This window comes from Callospermophilus lateralis, chromosome 19 (assembly GCF_048772815.1).
Source record: "Callospermophilus lateralis isolate mCalLat2 chromosome 19, mCalLat2.hap1, whole genome shotgun sequence".
NCBI lineage: Eukaryota > Metazoa > Chordata > Mammalia > Rodentia > Sciuridae > Callospermophilus > Callospermophilus lateralis.
Window position 1 is genome coordinate 7748155 of NC_135323.1, and position 26076 is coordinate 7774230.

At 48.7% G+C, this 26076-nt stretch overlaps 1 protein-coding gene across 2 annotated transcripts in view; it reads right to left on the bottom strand.

The window, feature by feature from the left end:
• The window catches only part of Cramp1 (cramped chromatin regulator 1), a 55022-nt gene that overhangs the window by 25089 nt on the left and 3857 nt on the right, over positions 1–26076 (bottom strand). For both annotated transcript variants that reach the window (XM_076839960.2, XM_076839959.2), the window contains exons 3-6: positions 19431–19624; positions 13769–13922; positions 9255–9338; positions 4433–4481 (exon numbers count right to left, since the gene is read on the bottom strand). In XM_076839960.2, the coding sequence (XP_076696075.1) occupies positions 4433–4481; positions 9255–9338; positions 13769–13922; positions 19431–19624 (481 nt within the window). The remainder of the gene's footprint in view (positions 1–4432; positions 4482–9254; positions 9339–13768; positions 13923–19430; positions 19625–26076) is intronic.

The window sequence follows — 26076 nt, forward strand, 5'->3', positions numbered from 1 at the left end:
CTGGAGATGTGGCTCAGTGGTTGAGTGCCCCTGAGTTCAATCCCCTGTACCAAAAAAACAAAAAAATAAAAATAAAAATAAACAGGACACAGAAGGCACCTGGAGGTGGCATGTCTGAATATACAGAAATAAACACTAAGTTCAATAAGAAGAAAATTTGAAGAGACACTTCACCAAAGAAGACACACAGAAGGCAAATATGCACACAAAAGGTATCAACCTCATGGATCATCAGGGAAATGCAAATCAAAGCCACAATGAGGATGGCTTAGAACACACAAATTGCACATACTGAGTGCTGGGAGTGTGGGAGCAGCTAGAGGCGGTTTGGCAGTGTCTCGTCAAGTCAGACACTGGCTAGCCATCCCCTCATCCTGGGGGTTACCAGTGAAATGAAAACCCCTGATCACACAACAGCTTCGTGGCAATAGGCCAACAAACAAGTACACTACTGGTGTGGGGGGGGTGTCCATCTTAGAGACTACATGATTGCTTCATTCAATGAGTTTCTGGAAAAGAGAAAACTACAGGATATGGAGAACAGCATCAGTGGCTGGGTCTTGGATGCTGGGGACTCCACATCTCCACGCACCTATTAAACTCAGTGACGAGTGGCAAATGCCAATCTGAATCAAGTGCTATTAGGGAAAGCAGAATGCAGAGATAGCAAAAGATCAGGGATTGCCAGGGACTGGGCAGGGAGGGATTTTCATAGTAGGGAGAATATAGACATGTCATTATACACGCAGCGTCCAAACTGACAAGACATCAACAAGAGGGAGGGAGCCCTAGTGTAAACGACAGACTCTGGTGATAACAATGTCAGGGGAGGTTCATCAACTAATGAATGCACTACCCAAATGCAAGAGGGTAGTACCTGGGGAGGCGAGAGGAGGATATCAGAACTCCATAATTGACACAACTTTTCGTTAAACCTAAAACTGCTCTAAAAATAAAATGTTTTAAAAACCCCCAACTCTTAGAGAACTGTACACCACCAAGTGAAAAATATATAAATTTAAATATTAAAACAAAAAAACAGATGTCTGTATCTTACCTAGCCAAGACATACCCCAAATCTATCTTCCACAAGGTAAAGTGGACCAGTTTTGCACAGTGGGAGGAGGTCTCCTGCTTCACCTCCTCAGGAGCTTCCAGAGACGCTGGGAGACCACCAATGCCCAGCATGCTGAAAAGAGCCTGGCCACCCTTCTAGCCTGTTCTGCACCTGCCCTCTCCTCCAGCCACTGCACCCTTTTGTACTTCTGTGCCTCCAGACTAAGTGCCATGACATCTCCCTAGCAGCTCCAGGCAGAGTCCCTTCCTGTTACCTCAGTGTCCCCCACTCCATGCGTTTCACTGTAAGGTTCAGCTTAGGTTGCTGCAGGCGCCCATGAGCACATACCCATTGACAGATCTGCATTCACTGCCATGCCAGTGCTGCCCCCACTGCATACCCAGCATCCACCCCGCACAAACCTATACTCAGACACCTGTAGACAGAAGAACACACTGTGCAGTCTCCCTGCCTCAGCCCCCACCACTGCAGACAGAAGTCTCTCCACCAGCTGTCAAAGCACCTTCTGGAGAGTACTGTCAGCACCTCTGAGACAAAACATACCAGGTGAGCCCCAAGAACAAGAATGACAGGCATCTCATGGGTTCTTCAGTTCCAGCACACATGCCTCCCTGGGCCTCACTGGGCACTCAATTTGGTCACTTGCTATGATTCTTGCTCACACCAGCATGCTCTCTGTCAGCATCCACAGCCCTCAGTCACCTTCTCAGGCTTCAGACAGGTGCTACCACAAGGTCAGGTGAGCCTCATAGATATTGGCCTTATTAAGAAAAGGGGAGCCAGACATGGTGGTACATGCCTGTAATCCTAGCCACTCAGGAGGCTGAGGCATGAGGATTACAAGTTCAAAGACAGCCTCAGCAAATTAGCAAGACCCCATTTCAAAATTAAAAATAAAAAAGGGCTGGGATATGGCTAGGAGTTAAGCACCCTGAGTTCAATCCCCAGTACCAAAAAAGAAAAGAAAGAAAGATAGAAAGAAAAGGGAAAATCAATCTCTAACCTACTAATGTGCCACCTTCCAGAGCTATCTCGAAGTCACTGCACCAGGGCGGGGGGCGGTGCAGCCAACTTCAGCAACCAAAATCCAACTGGGGCGGTCACCAATCCAGCAATTTAGGAACAGGAGGCTGGAAGGGTCCAGGGGAAATGCAAGACTACACTGCCATTGCCACTTCCCACTGATTCTCATGGAACCAGGGGTGCACCTCTATAAGCTGCACCAAAGATGGTGCATGAGCTATAGCACACTTCAAGGCTGCTATCCTGTCTGCCGTCCAATGTTGGCTATACCCAAGCTCAAGGACACACCATGTACCAAGGGCTATCATGGCCAGGGGTAACACAGTTGAGGTACCAGTCTTTCCCTGCCCTTCCCTGAGCTAATCCTCCTGCAAATTACTGATGGGCCTGAAGATGGCTTGCCCTAAGTGCTCCACCAGGGTTCCAGGCGCTCCAGAACCATAGCCTATGGTCAGTAGTGCAAGGAAACCCTGGGACAACACCATCACCTAGCACACAGCCCAAAAGCCATCTGCCCACCAGTCACTGTGATCCCTTGGTGACTGTTCTTCCCTTTTATTAAAGATCCAGGGTCCAAATCTCACTCCCTACATTTGGTCATCAGGTGTCCTTGGTCTCTGATCTAGAGAGCTAGCTGCTCCATATAAACATGATTTCTTTGTGGTCAGAAGGAATCTGCTGCTTAGAGAAGCTCTCTTGGGCTGCTTAGTATATGCACTCAGCAGCACGAGTCCACTCTGCAGGAAATGCACCCCACTGGCACACCCCTAGCACTGGGTCTGCCACGTCCTAGAGGGGAATCAAAGGGCCTAGAAAACTGGCTTCATTCGGGGAATTCAACTCAGCCTGTGTACAACATTGCTCAGCTTGACAGAAGGAGCAGGTGTTAAGGGGAAAGGAAAGTGGGACCCTGAGGTCAAGACAGAGATGCTGGGCAGGGTGATCCTACCTCCTCATCCCCCCACAAGCACAGCTGGTGGCCCCCCTTCTCAGCAGTCTCTAATTCATCTGTGTATTAAAACCATCTCTACTCCAAAAGTTCCACCATTAACTTTATGGAAGCCCTGGCCAGTCGTGGCTGTTTCCTTTGACAATAATACGACCTAGTTTCTGCCATGTGGGGAAAACACAATAGGACTCTAGGTGCTCACCAAGGGAGCACCCAGGAGTCAGGCTTCCAGGGTACAGAAAAGGCTCCAAAGATTCAGAAGGCCATGTTCTGCATACAGAGACCAGTGAGTCACAACACCTCCGAGGAGCTGGTAAGAGCACAGATCAGATGCCCAGAGAACAAGGACGTGCCTGCTGGGGTGGGAGATGAGGCCCCCACACCAAGTGAGGAACCCTCCCAGACTGCAGCATGCAGTGGCCAAGCTGGGCCCTGCAGTGTAGCCCAGCAGAGGCATATCAGCTGGACCCCCAGGGCTGAACTAGGGTGGCTATGAGGACCAAGAGGGGAGGTTTGGCCAGAACTGAACCAAATGGAAACACACCTAAAGCAGGGAAGTGGAGGTTTTCAAATGGTGAGATTTATAACCAAGGCACAGACTTGGCGAATGAGTAGATTTGGAACCCTTCACCCAGAAGAGTGACAAAGGACTGGACAGAGTTGAAACACTAAAGGAGGGGCTGAGGATTGCCTCAGAGGGGTTAGCGGGGCAGTTGTGGAACTGGAGAGAAGCTGGGGTGCTGACACCCACCTGGCCTGGGGTCTGGCTCAGGAGAACATCAGAAGCTAGAGGGACTTGAAGGCTAACTGCACACAGTCCAGAAGGGCAGGTGCACAGCAGTGCAGCAAGGAGAATCAACAACTGGGCATGCAGAAGTCTTCACACAGCAAGTCCCTATGTAGGTAGTGTCCCTGGAGAGAAAGTCACTAATTCGGGGCCAAACAGGCATCACCTGAGCTGCCAGGGACCCTGAGATCATTTGAGCTCTGAGATCAGGAGCACAAGGAGATGAAAAGAGCAGAGAGCCAGACCAATTTTTGGTTCCATGGCAGGAACATTCACAGGCACAATAATCAAGGACAGGCCACTGAAGTGGCTGAGGAGAAGCACAATGGCAAGGAAGACTTTCTAGAGGCCAAGGGACCCACAAGAGCACAGAGGTAAAGAAAAGGGGAAGCAAGACCCAGGGACTTCCCAGACCCCAACAATAGAAAGGGCAGACTCAGGGGTCTCGGGACAGGCATCTGAAAGAACCTGAGTTCTAATTCCAAGGATCCTTGTTGGAAATGGAAGAAAACTGCACTTACTTCAGCTTCCTCTTTTGGTGTGTGGACACAAACGTCCAAAGGGAGCAGACACTGTCCACCTGCCCAGTACTTACCCAACCTGGATGAGCTCGTTCAGCTTCGTGGCATTCTTGTCGTCCATACCTTTGAATGGAAAGGTAGACAAATGAGGCCACGGGGGTCAGAGCAAAACAGCAGGTTCCCATGGGACTCCTTCCACAGACTCCAAATCCTGCCATCAAACACTCAAGTTCTTCCAGAAGGAAATCTTTGCAGCAGCTGCAGCCCCCTCCCCAAAATCAACCAGCAAGTCAGATGACCAGCACAGCTCAGCCAGTTGGCACAGCCTCTGCCCACCCTCTTCCTCAAGGACAACCGTGTTCCCTCATAGCTGACCTCTCCTTTCAGAAGCCCCCAATTCCCTGCCACTGCCAAACTGCTGCCTACCCCAGACTGCCTGGTTCTGACAACTCTGCTTCCTCTGGGTACCATGCTAGTCCTGTGTACTTTTCCTGCTGGGCTCCACACCCAGCAGAGTCCATTCAAGGATCCTCGGGTATAGTTTGGAATACTCAGGACCCTAGGCCCTGCTGAATGATGAATCCAACGCCCTGGTGTTTGCCAAAGCAGAAGTCCCACTTCCTCCAACCTTATCATTGTCCTCAGTTGTGCAGGAAAGCAGGTGAAAAGCTAGTGGGAGAACCCAGGTGGTGGGTGCTAGAGTGCTCACTGTAAAAATCCTAGGCTCTTTGAATTCTTCTGCATGTTTGGGAGAGTGGAGGACCACAAGCACATAGCCAGGCTGGAAACCAAAGACAAAATGAAATACTAAAAACAGCCAGAGACAGACTGTAATTCACACAGAGGAAAATGGACCCCAGTGATTGCCGACCCCTCATCAGAACAGTGCAGGCCAACTACACTGGCTGACGCCTTTTATGTGATAAAAAGGAGAAACTATCAAATTAGAATTCTGTGTCCCCAATGGTATCCTCAAGAAAGAGAATGAAATGAAGGTTTTGCAGGTAAACAAAAACTAGTAGCATTCACAGATGGCACAAGCGCATGACAGAAAATAAATAAGTTTTTCAGGTGGAAGGAGAAGGAATCCCAATGGAAACAGGTCTTCAGAAAATGAGAAAGAACATCAGAAAGGGTGAATGCAGATGGGCTCCTGGCAAACTAAACAGGTACAGCACTACCTTCAGATGGGCACCAACCAGTCACCCTCCCTGAGCCATGATGATTCTAAGAGCATTCAGGACAAGAAGGCCCCCAGACTGGCTGGGAGCTCAGGAACACTGGAGCTGAGGTCTGCAGGAAGGGACAGGTTAGGGGAGGGTGGGGTAGGCTGAAGGCTCCACCATTCTGGGCTGGCAGGTTGTACAGAGAAAGGTCTGGGAAGAGGAGGCCAAGGCAGATCACCAGGGCCTTGTGGGCCACATGGGGTCTTCTGCCTTTGTCCTGAGAGGAATGGGAATAAATAATGACAAGGAAGAGGGCAAGGAGCAAAGCCTATGTACTGCTTAGTGACCTGAGACCGCCCAACCCCTGACAAAAGGTTTCTCAGCAGAAGACACTAGCACCACTGACCCCACACCTCAGTGGGTCCATTCTGGATGCTCAGGTCCAGAGCTCAGGCTCCAGACACTGCAACAGGAACCGAGAAGGGAACCTCTACCCAGAAGCTCTGCTCAAGATGGTGAGGGCTAGAGTCAGTCACAGGCATCACTACATGAGGCATACCACGCAGTTCTGTGCCCACTTCACCGCTTCCAGAGCCAGTCACTCTTCATAAGGGAGCGTGTCACTCAATTCCTTCAAGCCTGAATGTTCTTGAGTCCTTTTTTAATTGGCTAACATCAGTCCACAGAGAAGCCAAGAGAATGCATGACTCAGTCAGCATGTGGAAGCTCAAGCTGGCTGTATTAAGACTTACGTCAGTCTGAAGACCCAAGGCAGAATGAGCCTTGTCAACAAAGCTCACTCTAATCTCCAATCTCTCTCAAACTCATCTACCAAGTAGCCAGAGACAGCAGCACATGCACAGTTGCTCACGGAGGCACTAAGAGGTCTTTCAAGAATTCACTTTCCCAATGCCAGGCACAGTGACGCATGCCTATAATCCCAGTGGCTTGGGAGGCTGAGGCAGGAGAATCGTAAGTTCCAAGCCAATCTTAACAACTTACTGAGGTCCTGAGCAATTTAGTGAGATCTGTCTCAAAATAAAACATAAAAAGGGGTGGGGGATATGGCTCAGAAGTGCCCCTGGGTTCAATTCCCAGTATCAAAAAGGGGTGGGGGGGCTGGGGTTGTGGATCAGTGGTAGAGTTCTCACCTAGCACGTGCAAGGCCCTGGACTTGATCCTCAGCACCACATAAAACTAACTAACTAAATAAATAATGGTATTGTGTCTAAATATTAAAAAAAAAAAAGGGCACTTCCCCCAAAAAAGATATCAAAGGATACAACAAAGTGTTGGTGCCAAAGAGCCCAGCATGTGACAAGCTAGCCAAGTGGCATTGGGGGTTCAGAGGGGAGAAAGACTAGGGTGAAGGACTCAGCCCCATTACTAAAAGACCCATGTTGGTTTCAGATGCATGAGAGCAAGTAGGTACTTGAGTGTACTATATGGCCAGGCTAGGAAGGACCAAAAGGCATACCCAGGAATTGAGGGCAGCACAAGCTGAGCCATGGAGTCAAGAGGTCCACAGTGGCAGGGGTGAGGAGCATCCAGCAGAGCAGCAGGGTACAGTCACAAAGGTGAGCCTGAGGTCCAGGTGCAGAGGCTCTTGATCAGGAAGACCAGAGTTAATATGGGCACAATAGAAAGCTATCTGACCCAGGCATGTGGCACACATCTGCAATCCCAGCAACTTGGAAGGCTGAGGCAGGAGGATCACAAGTTTGAGGCCAGTCCGGGCAACTTAGTAAGGCCCTAAGCAACTTAGTGAGACCCTGTTTCAAAATAAAAAATAAAAAGGACTAGGGATATAGCACCCCTGTGTTCAATCCCCTGTACTCCCAGGCTCAAAAAAAGAAAGCCAGCAAGCTGAACAAAGCATAAAGCAAAAATGAACACATGAAAACATCCAAAGGTTCATGTGGAATCCAAGATGGCCTTGGGAGAGCCATAGCACCAGCCCAAGAATGCATGGCACCCAACCCATGATCAGAAGGCCTTCAGGGTGGGACAGAGTTGAAAAAGTAGAGAGTAGAGGGAGGCAGGGGACCAGAAGCCCTGTCCCACCTACAATGAGAGGTACTGACCATGCAAAGAGGGAGGGCCAAGGAGTAAAAATGAAGCCCTGTGGCTTCAGGGAGGAAAATATTCAGAAGAAAGACAAAATAGGGGAACCAGTCGGAAGTGCATGTACCACTGGCTCCACAGAGAAGAAGGTAGGGTGCAAAAGGTAAAGGGCAGCTTAGGGCACCCTGGGGCCTTGCCTCCACAGCTAGCCTGTGCTGGTGCCACTGCCCGAGATGAGGACAAGAAGCCGAGGCAGGGTTGGGTAGGAGAACAAGTGCATGTGCCAGCACTGGTCCTGTTGGCTCAGATGGATGGTCACAGCAGGAACAGTGTAATGGACAGGTCAGCACGCAGGTGTCTGAAGTTGTGAGGTTGGGCCCAGCTGGCTAGTGGAAAACCAAGACCCACAACCAAGGAGGGAGGTGAGCACAAGCAACATTCTGAGGAAAAGGACTCCAGGATTCAGAGCTGATCACAAGGCCCCTGACAACAGTGAGGGGTCTGCCTGACCAGTGTGGGCTGTGAGAGAAAGGATGGGTCCACACAATTCATTCCAGAAGGTTCTGTGGTGGGAAATCGGAACAGGAAGGCTCTGCAGAGTACTACCAGTAGGGAACGGGAAGGTATGTCAAGACGGTATTTCCCTAGACTGAAAGGCAGGAGCAGAAGCTGAAGTTACTGTGACTCTGAAGGCAGAGGGATAGCACCCTGGACAGGCAGGAGGCTAGAGAGAACAAGGCCAAAGACAGAACCAGGTCCTCTCCTCTGCACAGGCAGAACAGGAGAGGAGGAAAAGGGGCAGAAAGCAGGGGCTGTGGGAAGCACTGAGGGTGGTGGCACTCTTAGCAGCCACCAGGTGGTCAATAACCAGGCACAAAAAGACAGTGATGGTCAGGACGTGGCCCAAGTGATCACACAGAGTAGCCAGTAGATACCTGTCCTCCCTGGCCCTGCTGCCACCCTGATCATTAGATGACTGAGTGTGGCCCAGCAGGGGCTACTGGAAGGGAGGCCTGCTCCCTTTCTTCTGGAGTCACAGGAAGCAGGGGCAGGGCTGAGGCACGCAGGGCACAGATGCTCAAGTGTGCCCACTGGCACCCATGTAAGAAGTGCTCTCAAAAGAATCTGGTCACCATGAGGCAAATGGCAAGGGAGGCCATAGGGGAAGACAATGCCTCGACGGCATCATCAAAGACAGAGCACACAGTGCTCTTGGCCTCATAGCTCAGGGAGACTCGAGTCACCTACAGGGCAACATCCCTCGGAGGAAGACCTGACTGATGTGTCAAGGCATCCTTACAGGTCTGAGCACGGGCAGGGGGCTGGGCAGATTACCACACCTATTTGGCAGGTATGAAGTGTCTCTGCAACCATGGGTGAGGCTGTGAGGGAGAGACAGGCTGGGGCTCTGAGATCTTAAGTCAAGCAGTGGAGTGAGGACCAAGTGTGCTCGAGTGTGTTAATACACGTGCATGTGTATCACGTGCATGTGCATGGCAAGCCCCGAGTAAATGTGGCAACTGGTACCACTGGCATGCCCAGCTAAGGCAGGTCCCTTTCTATTATTTAAATTTTGTCAAGATAAAAGTCACTAAAGATGAGTGGTGACAAGGAAAGTGGCCCTCCACAAGAAGCCGTGGCAACCTGAGGGCGGGCAGGTACTCACAGCCCCCGATCTTCTTGCGCAGCTCGCCATAGCAGATGAGGCCGTACAGCTCCTGGGACGACTTTTTCAGCCCTCGAGAGAACACTGGAAGATGAGAGAAGGGCAGAGCTTAGGAAGGGGTCCCCTGAATGCCCTACAGGGCACAGCCCTGCATGCACAATAATGCTCAGGGAGCATCTCCCAGCAGGCTGGGGCTATTTCTTGTGCTGATCACACAGTTCCTTGGTCAAGTCGATGCTAACCTCAGCAGAAACGGGCAACAAACACATTGGTACACCAGGCTGTTTTCTTAATTTTCAAGATAAAAATCAAACAAAAATGAGGGGTGGAGTTTAAAAAGTTACTCCTAACAGCATAGCCAATGTGCCCTAGAGGAGAAAAACGCATGGTTCTGCACGGCCAGCTGTCATGGGGGTGGGGGTGAGCACCACCACCCCTGTCATCTAGCTCTGTCCAGTGTGTCCCCCAAGCACAGGTGAGGCCAGCAGCCCACACCCCAGGGAGCTCCCCTTCCTGCCTGCTTGTGCCTCCACACAAACATCCAGTCCTCTGTCACCAACAGGCATTGGCTCTATGTAAAACAAACGGGCCGTGTGTACCCCTCAACGTAGCACCCATCAAGTCCAGTCTCCAGCGTGAAGGGAGTGCTATGAAAGCTCCAGAAGTCTCCTTCAAGAGTCTGGATGGGAAGGCGCCTGCTCCTTCTGCTGCTGCTGATTAGAGCCACCATGGACACCAACAACACACCGAGGACAGCCTTAGGCACCAGGCCAGGGACCAAGCCTTTCTTGAATGTTCTCGAATACACAAAGTTGAATTTTATGCTGAAGTGGAAGCCAAGCCACAACAGAACCTAGAAGCTGTGGGTCATGCAGAAGCAAACATAACCCACCTGTGTGCTCTCTCAGCTGTTCTTTCTGGTTCTCTCCTCAGAAATCTCTTATCAAAGACCTGACTTTCATTTGTATGTGTCAGGAATATGTCAGTGAATGGCAAATACTGTTTTGAAAACATAATCTATCACAAGGATTCTGGATCTTGGATTGGCTCAAAAAATCTGACTCTGCAAATACCACAGGCCAACTATTCCTGAAGTTTCCTAAGACAAAAACCAAGATCTCGTGTGACTCACAAAGGAAACTGGGGCTCAGGAAATTTTAAAACCACCACTTGATGAATCAAACTGTGGCCCATCCACACAACTGGCTACTCCTCAGACACGAACAGAAATGAAGCTTCATGCGTGTGGGTGAGCCCCTGACACATGCTCAGAGAAAGATACCAGACCTCAAAATCCACACATAGCACAAGTCCATTCACACAAAACATCCAGAAGGAACAAGTCCACAGAGGAAGAGCAGGACAGAGGGGTGCTTGTTCGTAGGCATGGGGTACTCTTGGGCTGGAGGGGTGTTTTCAATGAGGGTGCAGTACAGAGCGCCTCGGATGCACCAGGTACCACCAAGCCACACTCCTTACAGGGTACACTTCTTGGTATGTGAATTATATCTCAATACAGAAAATGTTTTCTTAAACTATTGGAGGTGGGCGCAGGGAGGCATGCCTGTAATCCCAGTGGCTCAGGAGTCTGAGGCAGGAGGATTTTGAGTTCAAAGCCAGCCTCAGCAACCGTAAGGCACTAAGCAATCCAGTGAGAACTTCTCTCTAAATAAAAAGTAAAAAATTGGTGGGGAAGTGGCTCAGTGGTTGAGTACTCCTGAGTTCAATCTCTGGTACCAAACAAACAACAACAACAACAAAAACACTATTGGAAATGGCAAAAAAAGAAAACAGCCTGGGGGCTGGGGCTGAGTGGTAGAGCACTCACCTAGCACATGTGAGGCCCTGGGTTCGATCCTCAGCACCACATTAAAATAAAGGTATTGTGTCCAACTACAACTAAAAAAATAAATATTAAAAAGAAAATAAAAGAGCCCCTACTGAGAGAGAGAGAGAGAGAGAGAGAGAGAGAACAAAACAACACCAAGAGCACAAGAGTACAGAAAAGTGGCCAACAGGACTTGGAGCCCAGGGACAGGACTGAGAACCACAGAACAGAACAGGTGTTTTGAGGTCTTCACACTGCCCTATGCTCCCTGAGTCCCTCACAAGGAGCCTCACAATGCCTCATGTCTCACTTCAGACTCAGAGGGGAAAACAGAGCTTGCCTTTCAGAACCTCAGGTCTGTGAAAGACGTATATCCAACTGCAGGGACCAGAGGGGAGAGTTGGCTATGCCTAATACACAAACATGGCAGTCTGCAGAGACCCATGTCTACATGGGGACAACACAGGACTATGAAACCTCAACACAGGACTATGAAAACTAACAACATCCCTCGTCCAATCACATGGAGGCCACAGTTTCAGAGCAAAAAGATTGAGTTGCATTCCAGGGAGTGACCTTCCCCAGACATCATAGATGCCAGGCTCCTGCACAAACCCTTCCTGCCCATCCCCGCTTTTGTTCTCACTCTGTGAGGAGTGAAACAAATTCACGATAAACTACAGAGGGGCTTTCTTCAACACATTCCAAAGACCACTGAAAACACGACACGTGAAGAACATCACCATTCTGTGTGCTGTGACAAGACAGAAAACCAGGAATGCACAGGCATCCTGGTGACCTCTGACATCTACACGGTAGAGCAGCTGACGACAGCACAGAGGCAGGTGGCCCCCAGCCCTAGTCAACAGGGAGGCCTGTCAGAGAGCCAGAAAGAGGGCCTTTCCAGGGACCAACAAGATACCAGGAATAGGATACACAGTCAGAAGACACCAAGGCTAAGGGACAGTGTGCAGGCCAAGAGGAGGACAGGAGTGGGCAGGGAAGCTGGGCCCCACATGGAGATGCAGAGGAGCCACATGCAAGAGTCCCGAGCTCTGGTGGGAAAGAAGAGCTAAAAGGCACAATATCTCCAGGCATGGGGGACGGGGGAGCTCAACAGGAAAAGGTGACGAAGGAAAATAAGTATGTGCTTTCAGACAGTGACACAGGACAATAAGGTATTTGGCAGGCTCTAGGAATCTATATGTCCCCCTACCCAATCAGCATGTAGGAGAGGCCTCACACAAACAACAGAACACACTCAATCGTTGTGCATGGAATCCGCCAGGTCTCTCCACTTGTCATCCATGAGAGCTTCCCAACCCTCTCTGTGACTTGCTGTCCTCCTTCCTGAAGAGAACTTTCCATGACCAACAAAAATGGACCCACTCTCAGCACCAACTTTCAGAAAGTCACAGAATATGACATCTAACAAGAAAAGAAAGATGATCACCATAATCAACATGAACTACTGCAGCCTTGGACCTCTTGGCCCAAACCATTTGATGCTGAGATACACAAAGGAGCCAGGGGTCCCACACATGGCAGCAGCAGTGACAAATGGAAAGAGAACAATTGGTGCTGAACTCAGCTCAAAACCTCATGCTGATGGTCATGGGAATGATGGAAGCAGAAGATCCACCAAGTCTACCCAGGGGCACCAACATATGGAGACAGACAGCCTGAGAGAGGAGGGTGTGTGCCCACAGAGCTCTGCTCCACAGTCAAAGAGGAAGCAAAACGTCAGCTTCTAAAGCCAGGGGAGTTCAATACACTACGGGTCAAGAGGCAGTAGCCTGGCTGGGAGGACACCACAGGAATGGTGAGAGAAGCCTTTGCACACGACACGGAAGGCCACCAAGACGCTCAAAGGTGAAAGAAGCAATGAAGCCACAGCTATCCCATTTCTCCTGAGTCAGAAAGAGTAATATCTGGAGAGAAGAATTAGAAATAGTTATAGGTGTCAGAATGGAGCATGGAGAACGAGCCCACTGTGCTGCAGGAATACAGAGCACAACCCAGCATGCTGGGACGGAAAACACACAGGGCAGGCATTTCTCCCAACCTGGGCAGGAAGCAGCAAAATGTTGAAGACAGAGACAGTTAACAGGTCATGGACCAAGTGCCACAGGAGCAACCCAGGGTGCACCAGGCAAAAGCCAGAACTGTACCTAGAGGTGACCTTGTCCCATGACTACAGATAGACTGCACAAACTGAATTCAAACAGTCTCAACAAAGCTAGCATCCACTCATCCACTCCAGCACACCAGCGCCGGGGCCTGAACAGACTAGCTCTGACATGGGTGGGGAGTGCCTGCAAAGAAATGGTCGGATTCCTGCCAGCCACTAAGCCTACAGCCTGACTGTCCTTGCTCATAGGCAGACCCAGAACCTACTCGCACTCAGAGCCCTTCAAACACAAATCCCAAACCAGGAAAGCAGCATAGGGTTCCTAGAGCACCGATAACCATTCCCTAGCCATGGATCCTGACTGTCAGGCACTGGGCGTGTGGCCAGCCAAGCACAGGGAGGCATATCCTAGGCCCGGCCAGTGACTGGGTGAGGGCAATATGAGAAAGCATGCCCTGCAGGTGTTTGCCGGAAACCAGGCCCCCCACCACCCCACCTCGCCGCCACCAGCAAAAGCCAAGTGGCCTCCCAGAGGCTGAGCCTGCGCACACTCACCATTGTCAAAGTCGATGTACTTGGTGATCTTGTGCCAGGTGCGATAGTAGAAGTGCCGCACTTGCTCTTTGTTCTTCACCATGCTTGCAGGCTTGCCCTTCTTCTTGTACTTCAAAGCAATGTTGTTCTGAATCGCTTCAAAGTCCTTCCCATGCTAGAAAACAAAGTCCACCATGAAAGCACTATGGTCAGAACCACCTTCTGTGATGTAGGCGCCGTCCAGAAGGGAGAGGGGGGACCAGCTGTGGGCAAGCAGGCTATGCTTCACAACTCTAGTCTGCCTGTGAACTTCAACTTCACTTCCCTCAAGTCTCTGGTTCTAACTGTGATAAAGCAGCAAAAGGAATCCAGGGATGGGACTTTCATAGCCTATGCTACCAAAGGGGCAAGGGCCTCACTACAGTCTGAATGTGTCCCTTCAAAACTCTAATGCTGTCAGTGTTATGCTATTAAGAGGCAGGGCCTACAAGAGGTGATGAGGCCATGAGGGCCCCCCCTCCTGAATGACAATGAGGCCCTTACAATAGAGGCTTCCAGAAGTACTTAGCAAGCTTGCCCTTCTGCCTTCTGCCCAGGAAGGACACAGCACACCTCCCCTCAGGAAGACATGAACATTAGGAGCCATGCTGGAAGCAAAGAGCAGACACTGAGCCTTTGGCAGCTTGATCTTGGGCTTCCTGACTTCCAGAACAGTAAGAAAATAAATTTGTTTCCTGTAAATTGCCCAATGTTAGATATTATTGTTGTAATAGCACAAAACAGACTACATGGCCCCAGAGCAGGAGAAATATCAAATCTATTATTGGGATAAACAGCTTAATCCTAAAGATCTTCAGAGACCATGACTGAGACACCTGCACAAGAATACCACTGGCAGACAGGAGGACACCAAAATGGAAGATCCTGGGGTACTTCTACCCAGCATTTTAAAATAAAAGAATGGATCACTCTTCAGAAACACCTCATTTCTGCCAGGTGCAGTGGCACACACCTGTAATCCCAGTAATCTGGGAGGCTGAGGCAGGAAGATCACAAGTTCAAAGCTAGCCTCAGCAATTTAGGGAGACCCCGTCTCAAAATAAAAAATAAAAAAGGCTGGGGATATAGTTTAGTGGTAGAGCATCCCTGGGTTCAATCCCCAGCACAAAAAAATAAAATAAAATAAAAAACCTCACTTCTTTGATCATACAGAGTGTACTCTACATTCAAACGGATGATATTAGAGATATCCACGAAGAAATCCACACAGAATATGCCTGAGGCACACCTGGGGAATAGCCCTTCCTTGAAGGCCTCCATGCCAAAGCTGTGCCAACCTAGATTTTGAGAACAATCCTTGTTCACAGAGAACCAAATGCTCCTCAGTCTCCTCAAACCACTTAGTGAGAGGTCTTGGTTTCTAAATACCACTTCTTGAAGGGAAGCAGAGACCCCTGGAGAAGTGGGATTCCAGGTCAGGGTGGAGAGAGCATCAGGTAAGCAGGCAACACCTTGAGGTAACAAGGTAAGGCAGGAGCAAGAAAGTCAAGTTGCAGAGGCTCCCAGTGGCAATAAAATCAGCAAAGCCAAGAATGAATTACAACCCACAAAATGAACTAGACCTGTGAGTCCACATTCTCACAGGCAAGTCACTGATGCTTCGTGGGTGCTGGAGAGAGAGGGCTCTTCTTGGCATAGGGTTTCTCAGCTACAGACACCAACCAATGGAAACAGACTCGATGAGATCACCATGGGGCAAACTGCACTGGTCGTGATCACTGCTGCCACTGGAACTAGTGAAAGAAGTGGCTCAGAGAAAAGCTAACCACCCGGCAAAGGGAGAGACCTGCAGATAACACCCCAACACAGGGACCCATCTCACTGCACAGCTCCAAGCCAAAAGTACCAAGAATTCATGAGGAAACCACAGACAAACCCAAACTGAGGGACATTCTTTAAACTAACAGGCTGGGAGTCCTAAAGACCAACTGAGGAAGTATCCAGGCTACAGAGGACCTAGGAGTTCCTCCAGCCAAGTGTAACTCTGAGGAATACCCACCTGCCAACTCAGCATGAGGACTGCAGATGAATAAGCCTATCCCACCCCCTTTCCTCATTTCATATGTCACACTGAGAGTATGCAAACATCAGGAAGGAGGATGAATGGCACATGGGTATTTGTACTCTTTATGCAACATTTTTTAAAGCCTGAAATCGTTTCCAAGTAAAAATAATTAAAAACCCAGTAAAAAGCTTGCTTACTGTTAAAAAAAAAAAAAAAATGAAGCCAGGTACTGTCATGTGTCTCTAGTTATAGTTACTCAGAGGTGCAGGCTGGAGGATTGTTTTTAGGCCAGCCTGGGCAACTCAATGAGACCCTGTCTCAAAAAAAAAAAAAAAAAAAGAAAAGAAAAGAAATAAAGGCACATATAATATGAAGAGGCAAAGCTAGTATTAAAAGGCCTCCCTAGTGTTCAGCTCAGAGGCCATGTCCTCCCTGTCCTCTGCCTTGGGCAGGAACCACAACAGACACAGATGCAGATGTCTCCTCAGCCTCACCAGGTCAGCTCAGCACTGACAAGCAGCCTCTAAGTCTTGTGGCATTTGAGCACACACCTTTAAATGCTCAATGGGAAGTTGCATTTTCCTGATGCAATGGTAAGCCCCTGAAGGGCAGGGTTTTCTCTGCATTCCCAGCACTACTGTGCTATAGTTACACACATTCATAAATTCGTTGTGGTGGCCACCAACACAACGAATTGGCAAAGTTGAAAGCTGGAGAAAGCTCTCTAAGCCAAAGAGATGGAAACTTATAGCCTATGGTGAAAAGTCAGATGCCCCTGCTGCTGCACTGGCAGGACAAAAGGCTGGTTGTGTGGTAGCAAGTCAAGGGCTCTACAGCGAAAACACAAAGGTAAGGGAAACGAGACCTCAGCACAAAACCTCCACTGAAGCAGACACCTAGGAGAGATGACAAAGAGGAGGTCCATGGTGTCACATGCCAACTCCACCCTCAGGTGCCCAGCCACAGGAAGGAGTCTGGATGGCCACCACTCAAGAGACTAATCTGAGACTGGGGCCCAGGACTGTCCTCACTAGGGTGGGAGGAGCAAGGCAGCACTTGCCTCTGCAGGGTGTCTGAGGCAGGAGAGAAGAAACAGACTGAGGCCCAGGACAAGGACAGTGCAGACTCCCTGCATCCAGTCCGCCCTCACATTTCTGTCCCCTCAGTTAGAACAGCCAGCTGCTTAATTTCTTCTGCCTTTGGTGCTGTTCTGAGTTGGGTTTCCACCACCAAAAGCATAACTAAGTCATATGTGTATGCATGGAAATGGCAGTGTTGGGCTCGGGTGTCCTCAGCAGCAGCCCTAGGTTTGATCCCATCATTAAAATGAACGAAAAAGAAGGCAGCAAAACTGTGAGACACTACAGAAGCCCTTAGAGGCCTGTGCCTGACCACCACCACCCCAGCTCAAGATTTCAGCTTCCCACACTCGCCCCCAACTCCCACCTTGTTTTGGTCAGCACAAAACAACATACATGCTGCTTGAGGTCATGGAACCAAGAGCAGAAAGCACTAATTGATGGGTGCAACAGTGACTATCATCACTAACCAAAGGTTTCAGGAGGCCTAAGGACACATTCCTGCCTGGTAGAAGGGAAGACCAGCCCAACAGAAGGGAAGGCACCACTGCACCTGAGAAGGGCAATGGTGGTCAGAAAAGAGGGGCCTCTCCCACTACTTCTAATGGAGACCACACCTCTATAGCACCACTGTGCACATCCATGTCATAAGGCCCTCTGGTCCAGTCTCCCCAGGAGGGAAAGCCACACTCTAGAAGTGATGGCTCCAGGTGAGACATAGGAAGGCTATAGATTCTGACAACATTATGGGAATTGCAGTTCTATGCCTGATGGTTTGACAAAGTCTTAACTTGGTGATACCATCTCTGAGAAAATGTATTTTATTCTAACACTCTTAAAAAGAACACTTTTTTGTTCAAATTACTTCACATTTACCAAAAAAACGCCTTGTGTGCAACACTTCCTTCTTTCCATGGACAGCTGAGTCACACCACACTGCACATCGTCTGCCCACTGGGATGGGCACGGCAGCAATCAGCCCCAGGAGAGAGAGTACCAGCCACAGGAACAGTCAAACAAGTTTGCTGCCCACGTTCGAGAGCATCTCCTTTTCCAATCACTCTGTAAACACTGGTTTAAATTCCAAAGTCTCATGCCTTTGGTGAATTTCTGTATCCCAGGCTTTCCCATTACCCCCATGAATTAGCCATTAAAAGGATGAGGACTGTTGATCCTGATTCCACATGCCAAATTTATTGTCCAAAATAAGGAACATGCAAAAAGATGCTCACTGTAGCACTGTCTATAACAACAGAATCTGGAAGCACCCTCAATAATTCACAATACAAAAACGGTCAGGAAGCACAGGCCTTGGTCAGGCTCATGGGACACTTGGTATCTTCTGCAACTACTCAATTCTGTCACTAGATCAAAGCCAGAGGCATACAGCTTGAAAGAATGGACACAATTGTGCATCAATAAAATTTTATTCACTACAATGGGTAATGTGGATTCAGGCCACACTTGAAGTAGAATATTTATAGGCATTTAAAAAAACAAACCGCCAGGTACAGTAGTGCATGGCTATAATCCCAGCTGCTCAGGAGGCTGAGGCAGGAGGATTGCCGAGTTCAAAGCCAGCCTCAGCAAAAGCAAGGTGCTAAGCAGCTCAGTGAGACCTTGTCTCCAAATAAAACATAAAATAGGGCTGGGAGGTGGCCCAGGGTCGAGTGCCCCTGAGTTCAATCCCTGGTAACAAAAAACAAACAAACAAACAAACAAATAAACACCAAAAACCGGGACTGCAAACGTAGCTCAGTGGTAGAGCATTTGCCTAACATGCATAAGGCCCTTGGCTCTTAGGCCCTTGGTTCAATTCTCAGCATCACAAAAAAGAAAACAAAAATTAAAAGTAAAAAAAAAAAAATTCAACCAAGCAAAGGAAACATGAAACACCATGGAAAATGCATTTCATATTAATAAGAAAGTATATCCATGATAACTACAAAAATTAAAAAAAAAAAAAAAAAACACCCACCCAGCTGGGCACAATGGCACACACCTGTAATCACAGTTACTCAGGAGGCTGAGGCAGTAGGATCGCAATTTCAAGGCCAGCCTGGGCAACTTAGCAAGACCCTGTCTCAAAAATAAAATTTTAAAAAGGGGTTGGGATGTAGCTTAATGGTAGAACACCTTGGGTTTAATCTCCAGTACTGGGAGCGGGAGGGAAAAAAACACCTGTGAGAACAGCCAGTAGGGAGCATGGCCACTTCCTAGGCAGCAGATCTAGGCAGTGGCTTCTCTGTTTGCAGGACCTCCCATTTGGCTTCAGATTAGCCCAACATCTTATGGCATTTAGCTGCTATAGGTATCCCCTGGCCCCTCCTTACTCAGGGAACACACAAGTCAGCCAACTCTGCAGCCAAGGAAAGGCCCCGAGACTAGAATGCATTCGTGAGACAAGGAGAGACAACCAGGAAAGACAGGAGTCAGCATAAGCAACACTTCCTCATGGCCCCTCCCAGTACCAGCTTCTACATCACATCACACATAAAAGGACCAAGATTCCAGGAGAACCCACCCCCAACTCACTCACCTCATACAATCCCTCGAAGAAGGTGTTCTTATCCTCTGTGCTCCATGACTCCCACTGTCGCCGGACCTTCTTGCCTTCCTCCTTTTCAGCCCCTGAGGACCCTAAGTTCCGGGAAGAGGAGCGCGAGCCCCCTGCAGGGGCAGCAGGGGCAACACCAGACCCGTTTCCAGAGGTTGACCCGTTACTGTCAGCTCCTTGGAGAAAGAGGACCATACAGTGACCTGTTCCACAAAACTGGAGGGCCAGACAAGGCAGGCAGAGAGGTGGGGAGGGCTGGGGCCCACCCTGCAGCCATCCTACTCCAGCTACTCAGCTAGTGACCCCAGGCACCTGGGACACATCACATCTGGAATGACAGAAGCCCAACCTGACTGACTCTTTAAAACGTCTTATGAAGAGGAAAGAAAGTTAGTGCGGACTGTTTAAACAGCACAGCGATGCCACGGCATCTGGTGTTCCATCCACATAAAAGGCAGATCTGTCCACTCCACAAAGCCACACATTACATGCATTTCACAGTGTCCCTTGTTCAAATGAGGTGTGGGCTGAAATACACTTCCCATCTGTTTCAATTAAAAGGCTAAACTTCAAGTACAAGAGGATATTAACATGTGACACCACCTCCTTTCAGATGTGATCAGTATTTTAGAATAGGAACATTCAATGACTGAGGGGATGCCATCTTAAGGCTCTGTCATTGACCCACTACCACACCATCTCTAGACTCTGAAGAATGCCCACCGATCTTGCAAGTTATAGGGCATCAGTCCCTTCCCTAACTTCCACAGAGTTCTTCAAAAAGAGCACGATGAAGCCCCAGGGGACTGGGAGGCCACACCCTTTGAGGCCACAGAAAAAGAGCTTTTGTGACCTGACCCAATTCTCCTGCCCACCTGAGTGCATCCTCTTGGAGGAAATGGGAATTCACGTACATCCATGATACCAGTTCTCTTTTATAGGACTATGGGACCATAAAAACTGAAAACCCTGCCAACTTGGAAATAACCTCACGAGGATGGAAATAATATCACAAAAATAAAAGTGCTTTAAAAAACAAAAGCCAAACATTTGTAGATGATTGTTTTAATGCTTTCCTAACAAAATAACTGGGGGCATTTCCACTTCTGGTGGGCCCGGGCAGATAGGATAGAGACTCAGGCACTCACTTCTCTTCCTCTCTGCCCCCAGGTCTTCCTTCACAGCGAGGTGGAGAAGCAGCTTCACAGAAGAAATGAAAGGTAAGAGAAATGAGAAACTACAAGCCCAGAAATCTACAAAGACTTGCTTGCAAAGACTATCTCTGCACAGAATATGAGTGACAGGTGCAGAGGCTGCCTAGGAGGACACAGAAGGTGGATTCACCCCTCTGTGGCAGCTGGTCCAGCCTGTGCAAGTGTGGGCTGTCACTGCAGATAGTCCTGAGATGGCTTAGTCCAAGCATTTTAACTTCGTGACAGTGTGAAACTGTGAAACCAATTTTCAATTCCCAGGCTGGGGACATGAGCATGACACCCCTGATGCTGGTCAGCCACATGACCAGGAGGTAAAACAGACTATCCACAGTGGACTGTACTGCTGGGCCAGGACAATCTAAAGGCTTATGAAATGTGCTTTAACCTATGATATTTTTAACTTAGGATGATTTTATTGGATGTAATTCAATTATACATCAAGAAATATCCATATTTCAAACAGTATTTGAAAACAGGCCATGGCTTAGCTAACAGAAGGAAGAATATGTTTTACACAGAGAAAATGTTCTTCAGCTACATGGAACGTGTTTGATCCTCCCATTGGAAAAGGTTCACTAGCTTTGATGAGTTAACTTTATGTGACAACGTAATCAGATAGGTAAGAAGTTGTGGTATATCAGAGGTGCACGGTCCACCACAAGAGGCTATTTAAACAATGATTAATTAAAAAGCAAAGCCCAGCAGGGCATGGTGGTGCATGCCTCTAACCCCAGCTACTCAGGGCAGAGGCAGGAGCATCACAAGTATTAGGCCAGCCTCAGCAACTTAGTGAGACCCTATATCAAAAAAAAAAAGTAGGGGATGAAGCTCAGAGGTAAAGCATTCCTGGTTCTATTGTCAGTACCACAGGAAAAAAAAAAAGAAAAAAGAAACTCAACTCCACCATCACACCACATTTCCAGTGGTCATTGGCCAAATGTGGCTCATAGCCACTCTGTCACCATGCAAAGTACTCTGGACAATGCTGCAACTAAATGTTCAATATTTACCGTCGTAAACACAGTTATATGATTAAAGATAAGCTCAAAGCCTGCTTTCCACTCTGTGTGTCCATGGGAAACAGTTAAGGCATCCCTTGTACTATCAGGTGGGCCCAGGTCCCCGCAGAGCCCTGTTCTTTACCAAACCAAACCAGACAAAGCTGGCATCTCCTGAGGTACTTTCCAGGAGGTTGGGGCTGCTTTTGTTGCAGACTTCAGGACAAGTCACAGGTGAATTTGAAACAGCTTTAAAATACCAGAAGATCTGGTTCACATAGAGACTGAAATCCTCATATACAGCCATTTGAGCAAGGGCTACCTGTTCACCTCTGCACACACACAACAGAAGGCCTCACAGACATTTCCAGTTTCTGAAGAACACTCACTGAGCTCTTTTCCCGAACAACAGGGCTTGCTATCCAGCTCCACATTGCTGCTTGGATTAACATCTGCAAGTCCATGCTGACACTGGGCATGCCTGAAAGCAGAAAACTCAGCCTCTGGAATCCCATAATCCCCATATCTCAATTCGACTTCATGAGACCGCTGGGTAAGTGCTGGCCATCAAGACAAGGAGAGTGAAAGTAAAGGAAACAGGGGAAGTACCTGAGCTGGAAGGGACCTCAGAGGCAGAGAAGGACAAATCCCACTGGAGGATGTGAAGCCAAGATACACCAGTAAGAGCAGCTCTGAGGCAACACGCCACTCTCCCAAAAGCCCCTGGCCACTTGAGATGCTAGGTCTTTCCTTCTGATGTTCCAAGAGTGATCCTCTACAGTGTAGAAAATTAAAGTGACATGAACATTCAAATGAGAAAACAATTCACCTCAAGCAATCATTTCTAACACCCAGTATTCCTTATGCTAAACCTCAAAAGCTTTACAGAACTAGAATAGAATCACACTTCAGAGAAGAAAACAAGGTACCTGGTTCACCCCAGAACTCTAGAGAGAACACAACTTTCTTAACTCAAGCAGAATAAAAAATAGGAAGCAGGACCAGAGACACTCTGGTAGAATACAATGGCGACCACCTGGGAGAAGCTGCCCTCAGCCCAGAAGGATCTGAAAGAAGCATAAGGGGAAGCTTAAGACATAATCAAAGGGGGAAGAGCAAGCCAAAGAGGAGGGTAGCAGCAGAAATGTAGGAGACAAGGTGAAGTCAAGACTGAGTGGGCAGAGCTCTTTCTCCAGGGTGGAGTATGTGCCAGGGCCTGAGAGCATGCTCCATGGGTGACCATGGTGCTGGGACCACCCTGGTGTCCAGCAACAGTTTGCTGCTCAGGAGGCTGAGGCTGGAGGCTGGAATCTTGCAAGGCAGCCTGGGCACCTCAGTGAGACCTTGTCTAAAAAAAAGAAAGAAAGAAAGAAAAAGAAAGGGCTGCAGATATAGTTCAGTGGTAGAGCACTCCTGCTCAGTTCCCAGCACCTCAAAAGAAAAAAGTGAAAGAAATCTGAGGAAAACAGGCTCCCCCAACAGCAAGCTCTCTGAAACCAAGAATGATGTTTAGGTCCCCAGACCCAAGCCTGGCACCAGGCCTCACACAGCAAATGTTCAATGATAGCTCCTGGGCCAGTGGAGACAGATAAGGGACCTCTGGGTACCCCAGCTGCAGTGGCCTCCTGAGGTTTCTCTACTCCTCACTGGGCCCACATCAGCATATATCAGGTCCTGAGACCCTCCACCACTGACTGCACCCTTTCCTCTCAGCCCAAGGCAGGACCACAATTCTCCAGCTGCCCCACTGCCACCATGCTTCTATTGCACTAGCTTATGTCTCCCCAGTTCCAACAGCCAACTCTTTGGCCTTCCAACTAATCATCTCTTCCATAGCCCACTCTCTAGAACCTGCACTTGAGGGACATAGCCATGTGGCCTAGGCCTCCAACTCTAGCTCCAGACAAGGAACACCACAGTTTCACCTTCACTTCTCCTGTCACCCATGCCCTCTTTCTCCAACGCCCTCATACTACCCTAGGAAGACAAAAACCACTCTTTCACCTGAACTGGAAAAGCTGAGGCACAGATGGAGAAGCCATACCCCTGCTTGGTACCCAACAGGCCTGGGAAGAATAGAACTCGTGCTGTAATAGCACCTTCAAACCACACAAAAGCTCAGCTCCGACTCATCCTCGCAGTTTAGAAACAGGGAAACTGAGCTACTACACATAAAAGACCCAAGGTCAACAGGCAGCGAGAGCTAAGCCTGAGCCCAGGGCATCTTCCTATACTATGCTGCTGGACACCTCCACACTGACAGCATGCACCACCCTGTTCTTCTTGGGGCCACCATAACACACGTTAGTCAGTGAGCTGCTTCTTCACACATAAGGCTACCGGACTTAGTTTGAAAGGAGAGGAAACTTGACCTTGAGCTCCCCTCTCACTTTTGAAAGATGAGAAAATCAAGAAATTAAGTGACTCAACCAAAGCCACCTGGCTAATGAATGACAGGACTTAGAACTTGGGAAGTTTTCTACTGCTTAAAAAAATAAATTTTGTAACTTAGGTAAGATACAGAGGACGTCATTGCAATCCATATTAAACTAGAAATTACAATCCAGAGCAGCAGAGGCCAACTAAGCATGAGGAACACAGTGACTGTCCTGGTGGCCCACAAGACTCTGGTTCACTTGGTCCATTCTCTCAGAAAGGCATTTTCAGGATCATCTCATGGAAGAATGTCTCCAGGCTGATCTGCTCCCAACTCTAGCACAGGGAATTGTCCCATGGCCTTTGTCTGCAGCATGAGAGGGCAAGGACCCTTCGCAGAGCTACAAACATGGGAACAACACAATGTGTATTTCCACAGCACCTTCGAGATATGCAAAAGCACAACTTCACCTCATTTCCACAATGTGCAGTCACTGTCCCCATTTCAGAAACAGGGAGACTGAAGCTACCAAAACATCAGTCTCAAGGTCATCAAGCAGCAAAAACCAAGTCTGAGACCAATCCTGACATCAAACCACTAAGGCCACCATGGCTACCTTGGTTTACAACACAGCCGGTTGAGGCAGAAGGTCCAAAGTGGTCTCCCTGAGGTTCAGTGCCTTTCCCAGTATAGGACATTCTCTTCAGGCACTGGTTCAAGCACCTTTACTTTCAGGGGCCCAGATGTGGCTAAGGGGAGATCATCTCTACCAAGTCACACAGGAAATGATTCAAGCAAGCCAATTCCCAGTGAGCGTCACCTTGATGGTAAATTTGAATGCCTTCTACTGGTGCAGTCCAGTAGTCATCCACACACAAGGTTGCCGCCTGACTCCACGTGACAGAGGCTTGACCAACAGTCACAACCCTCCCAATGTTCCTCGTAGCACCAGTCTTTGCATATGCCATTCACGTGCTTCAGTTGTGCCTGAAAAGCTCAGTCCAGGGTCACCAGCCTCTGGGACATCCTCCAAGCTCTAAAGATGAGCTCTGATGAGAATCTCTGTGTGACATTTTCCTCTGTCAGTACCAGTCTCTAAAAGTGGCCTGGGCCTCAGTTCTCATGACCCACCGAGCACAGGTGGGTCTGGACACAGAGCTGGACCTCATGCACTATCCTTAATGTCACAAAGGTAGGAGAGGGTTGGCTGTGAATGGGACAAGACAAGTTCTCCTTTTTTTCTCTTGTTCTCCTACACAGATCTGAAGGCATTCAACACAGCTCAATGTAACTGCCCAAGCATGGCCTAGCAGGTTCCAGGCAGTTCTCACTGCATCTAAGTTCAGAGACTGGACACTTAGCCTGTGGTCTTGTGATAATCTGAAGTCTCTTTCCTCCTGAGAGCACAGAGCCAAGACTTCTCAGCCAGCACTACTATGCCTTAGCCCGGACAGGGCACAGGTCTTAATGAAAAGCTAAGGAGAGTGACCAGAGCAGAGCTAAGAAGAGTCTGCACCTTCCACACACGGCCACCTATCTGCACAGAGAAGGGCAGTATTCTCCTAGGGGTTCAGGCTAGGCAAAGGCCCACCAGACACAAATGGATGCTGACTTCAGCATATTAATCTCCTGAAATACTCTCTTAAGAACACACGGAATCCAAGATGTTGCTGCACAGTTGTCTCCTTCCTCTCTAAACATTATGGTAAGCTCTTTGCCACAAGCTCTACTGACTTGTGTTAAAAGGAACCTGGCCTTCAGGCATAGTGAACAGTTTCCCCTCAGCCATGCAAGCAGAGAGTCTTAGAAGACTGGTACCATACTAGAAAGAGGTTTCAATCAGCAGCCATGTAGCAATTCCAGGATGGAAGCCTGGTCCCAACTGCTGGTTCAAACCTTTTTTCAGCATGGTGTCAGTGTCTCTAAAGCTGATTACCACAGGTGAGACACTTCAAAAGACATCTTTTGAAACCATCTAGAAACTGGAAGCAGTCCATGGGGTATAGAGACACTTAATTATCCCCACTATAGACAAAGGA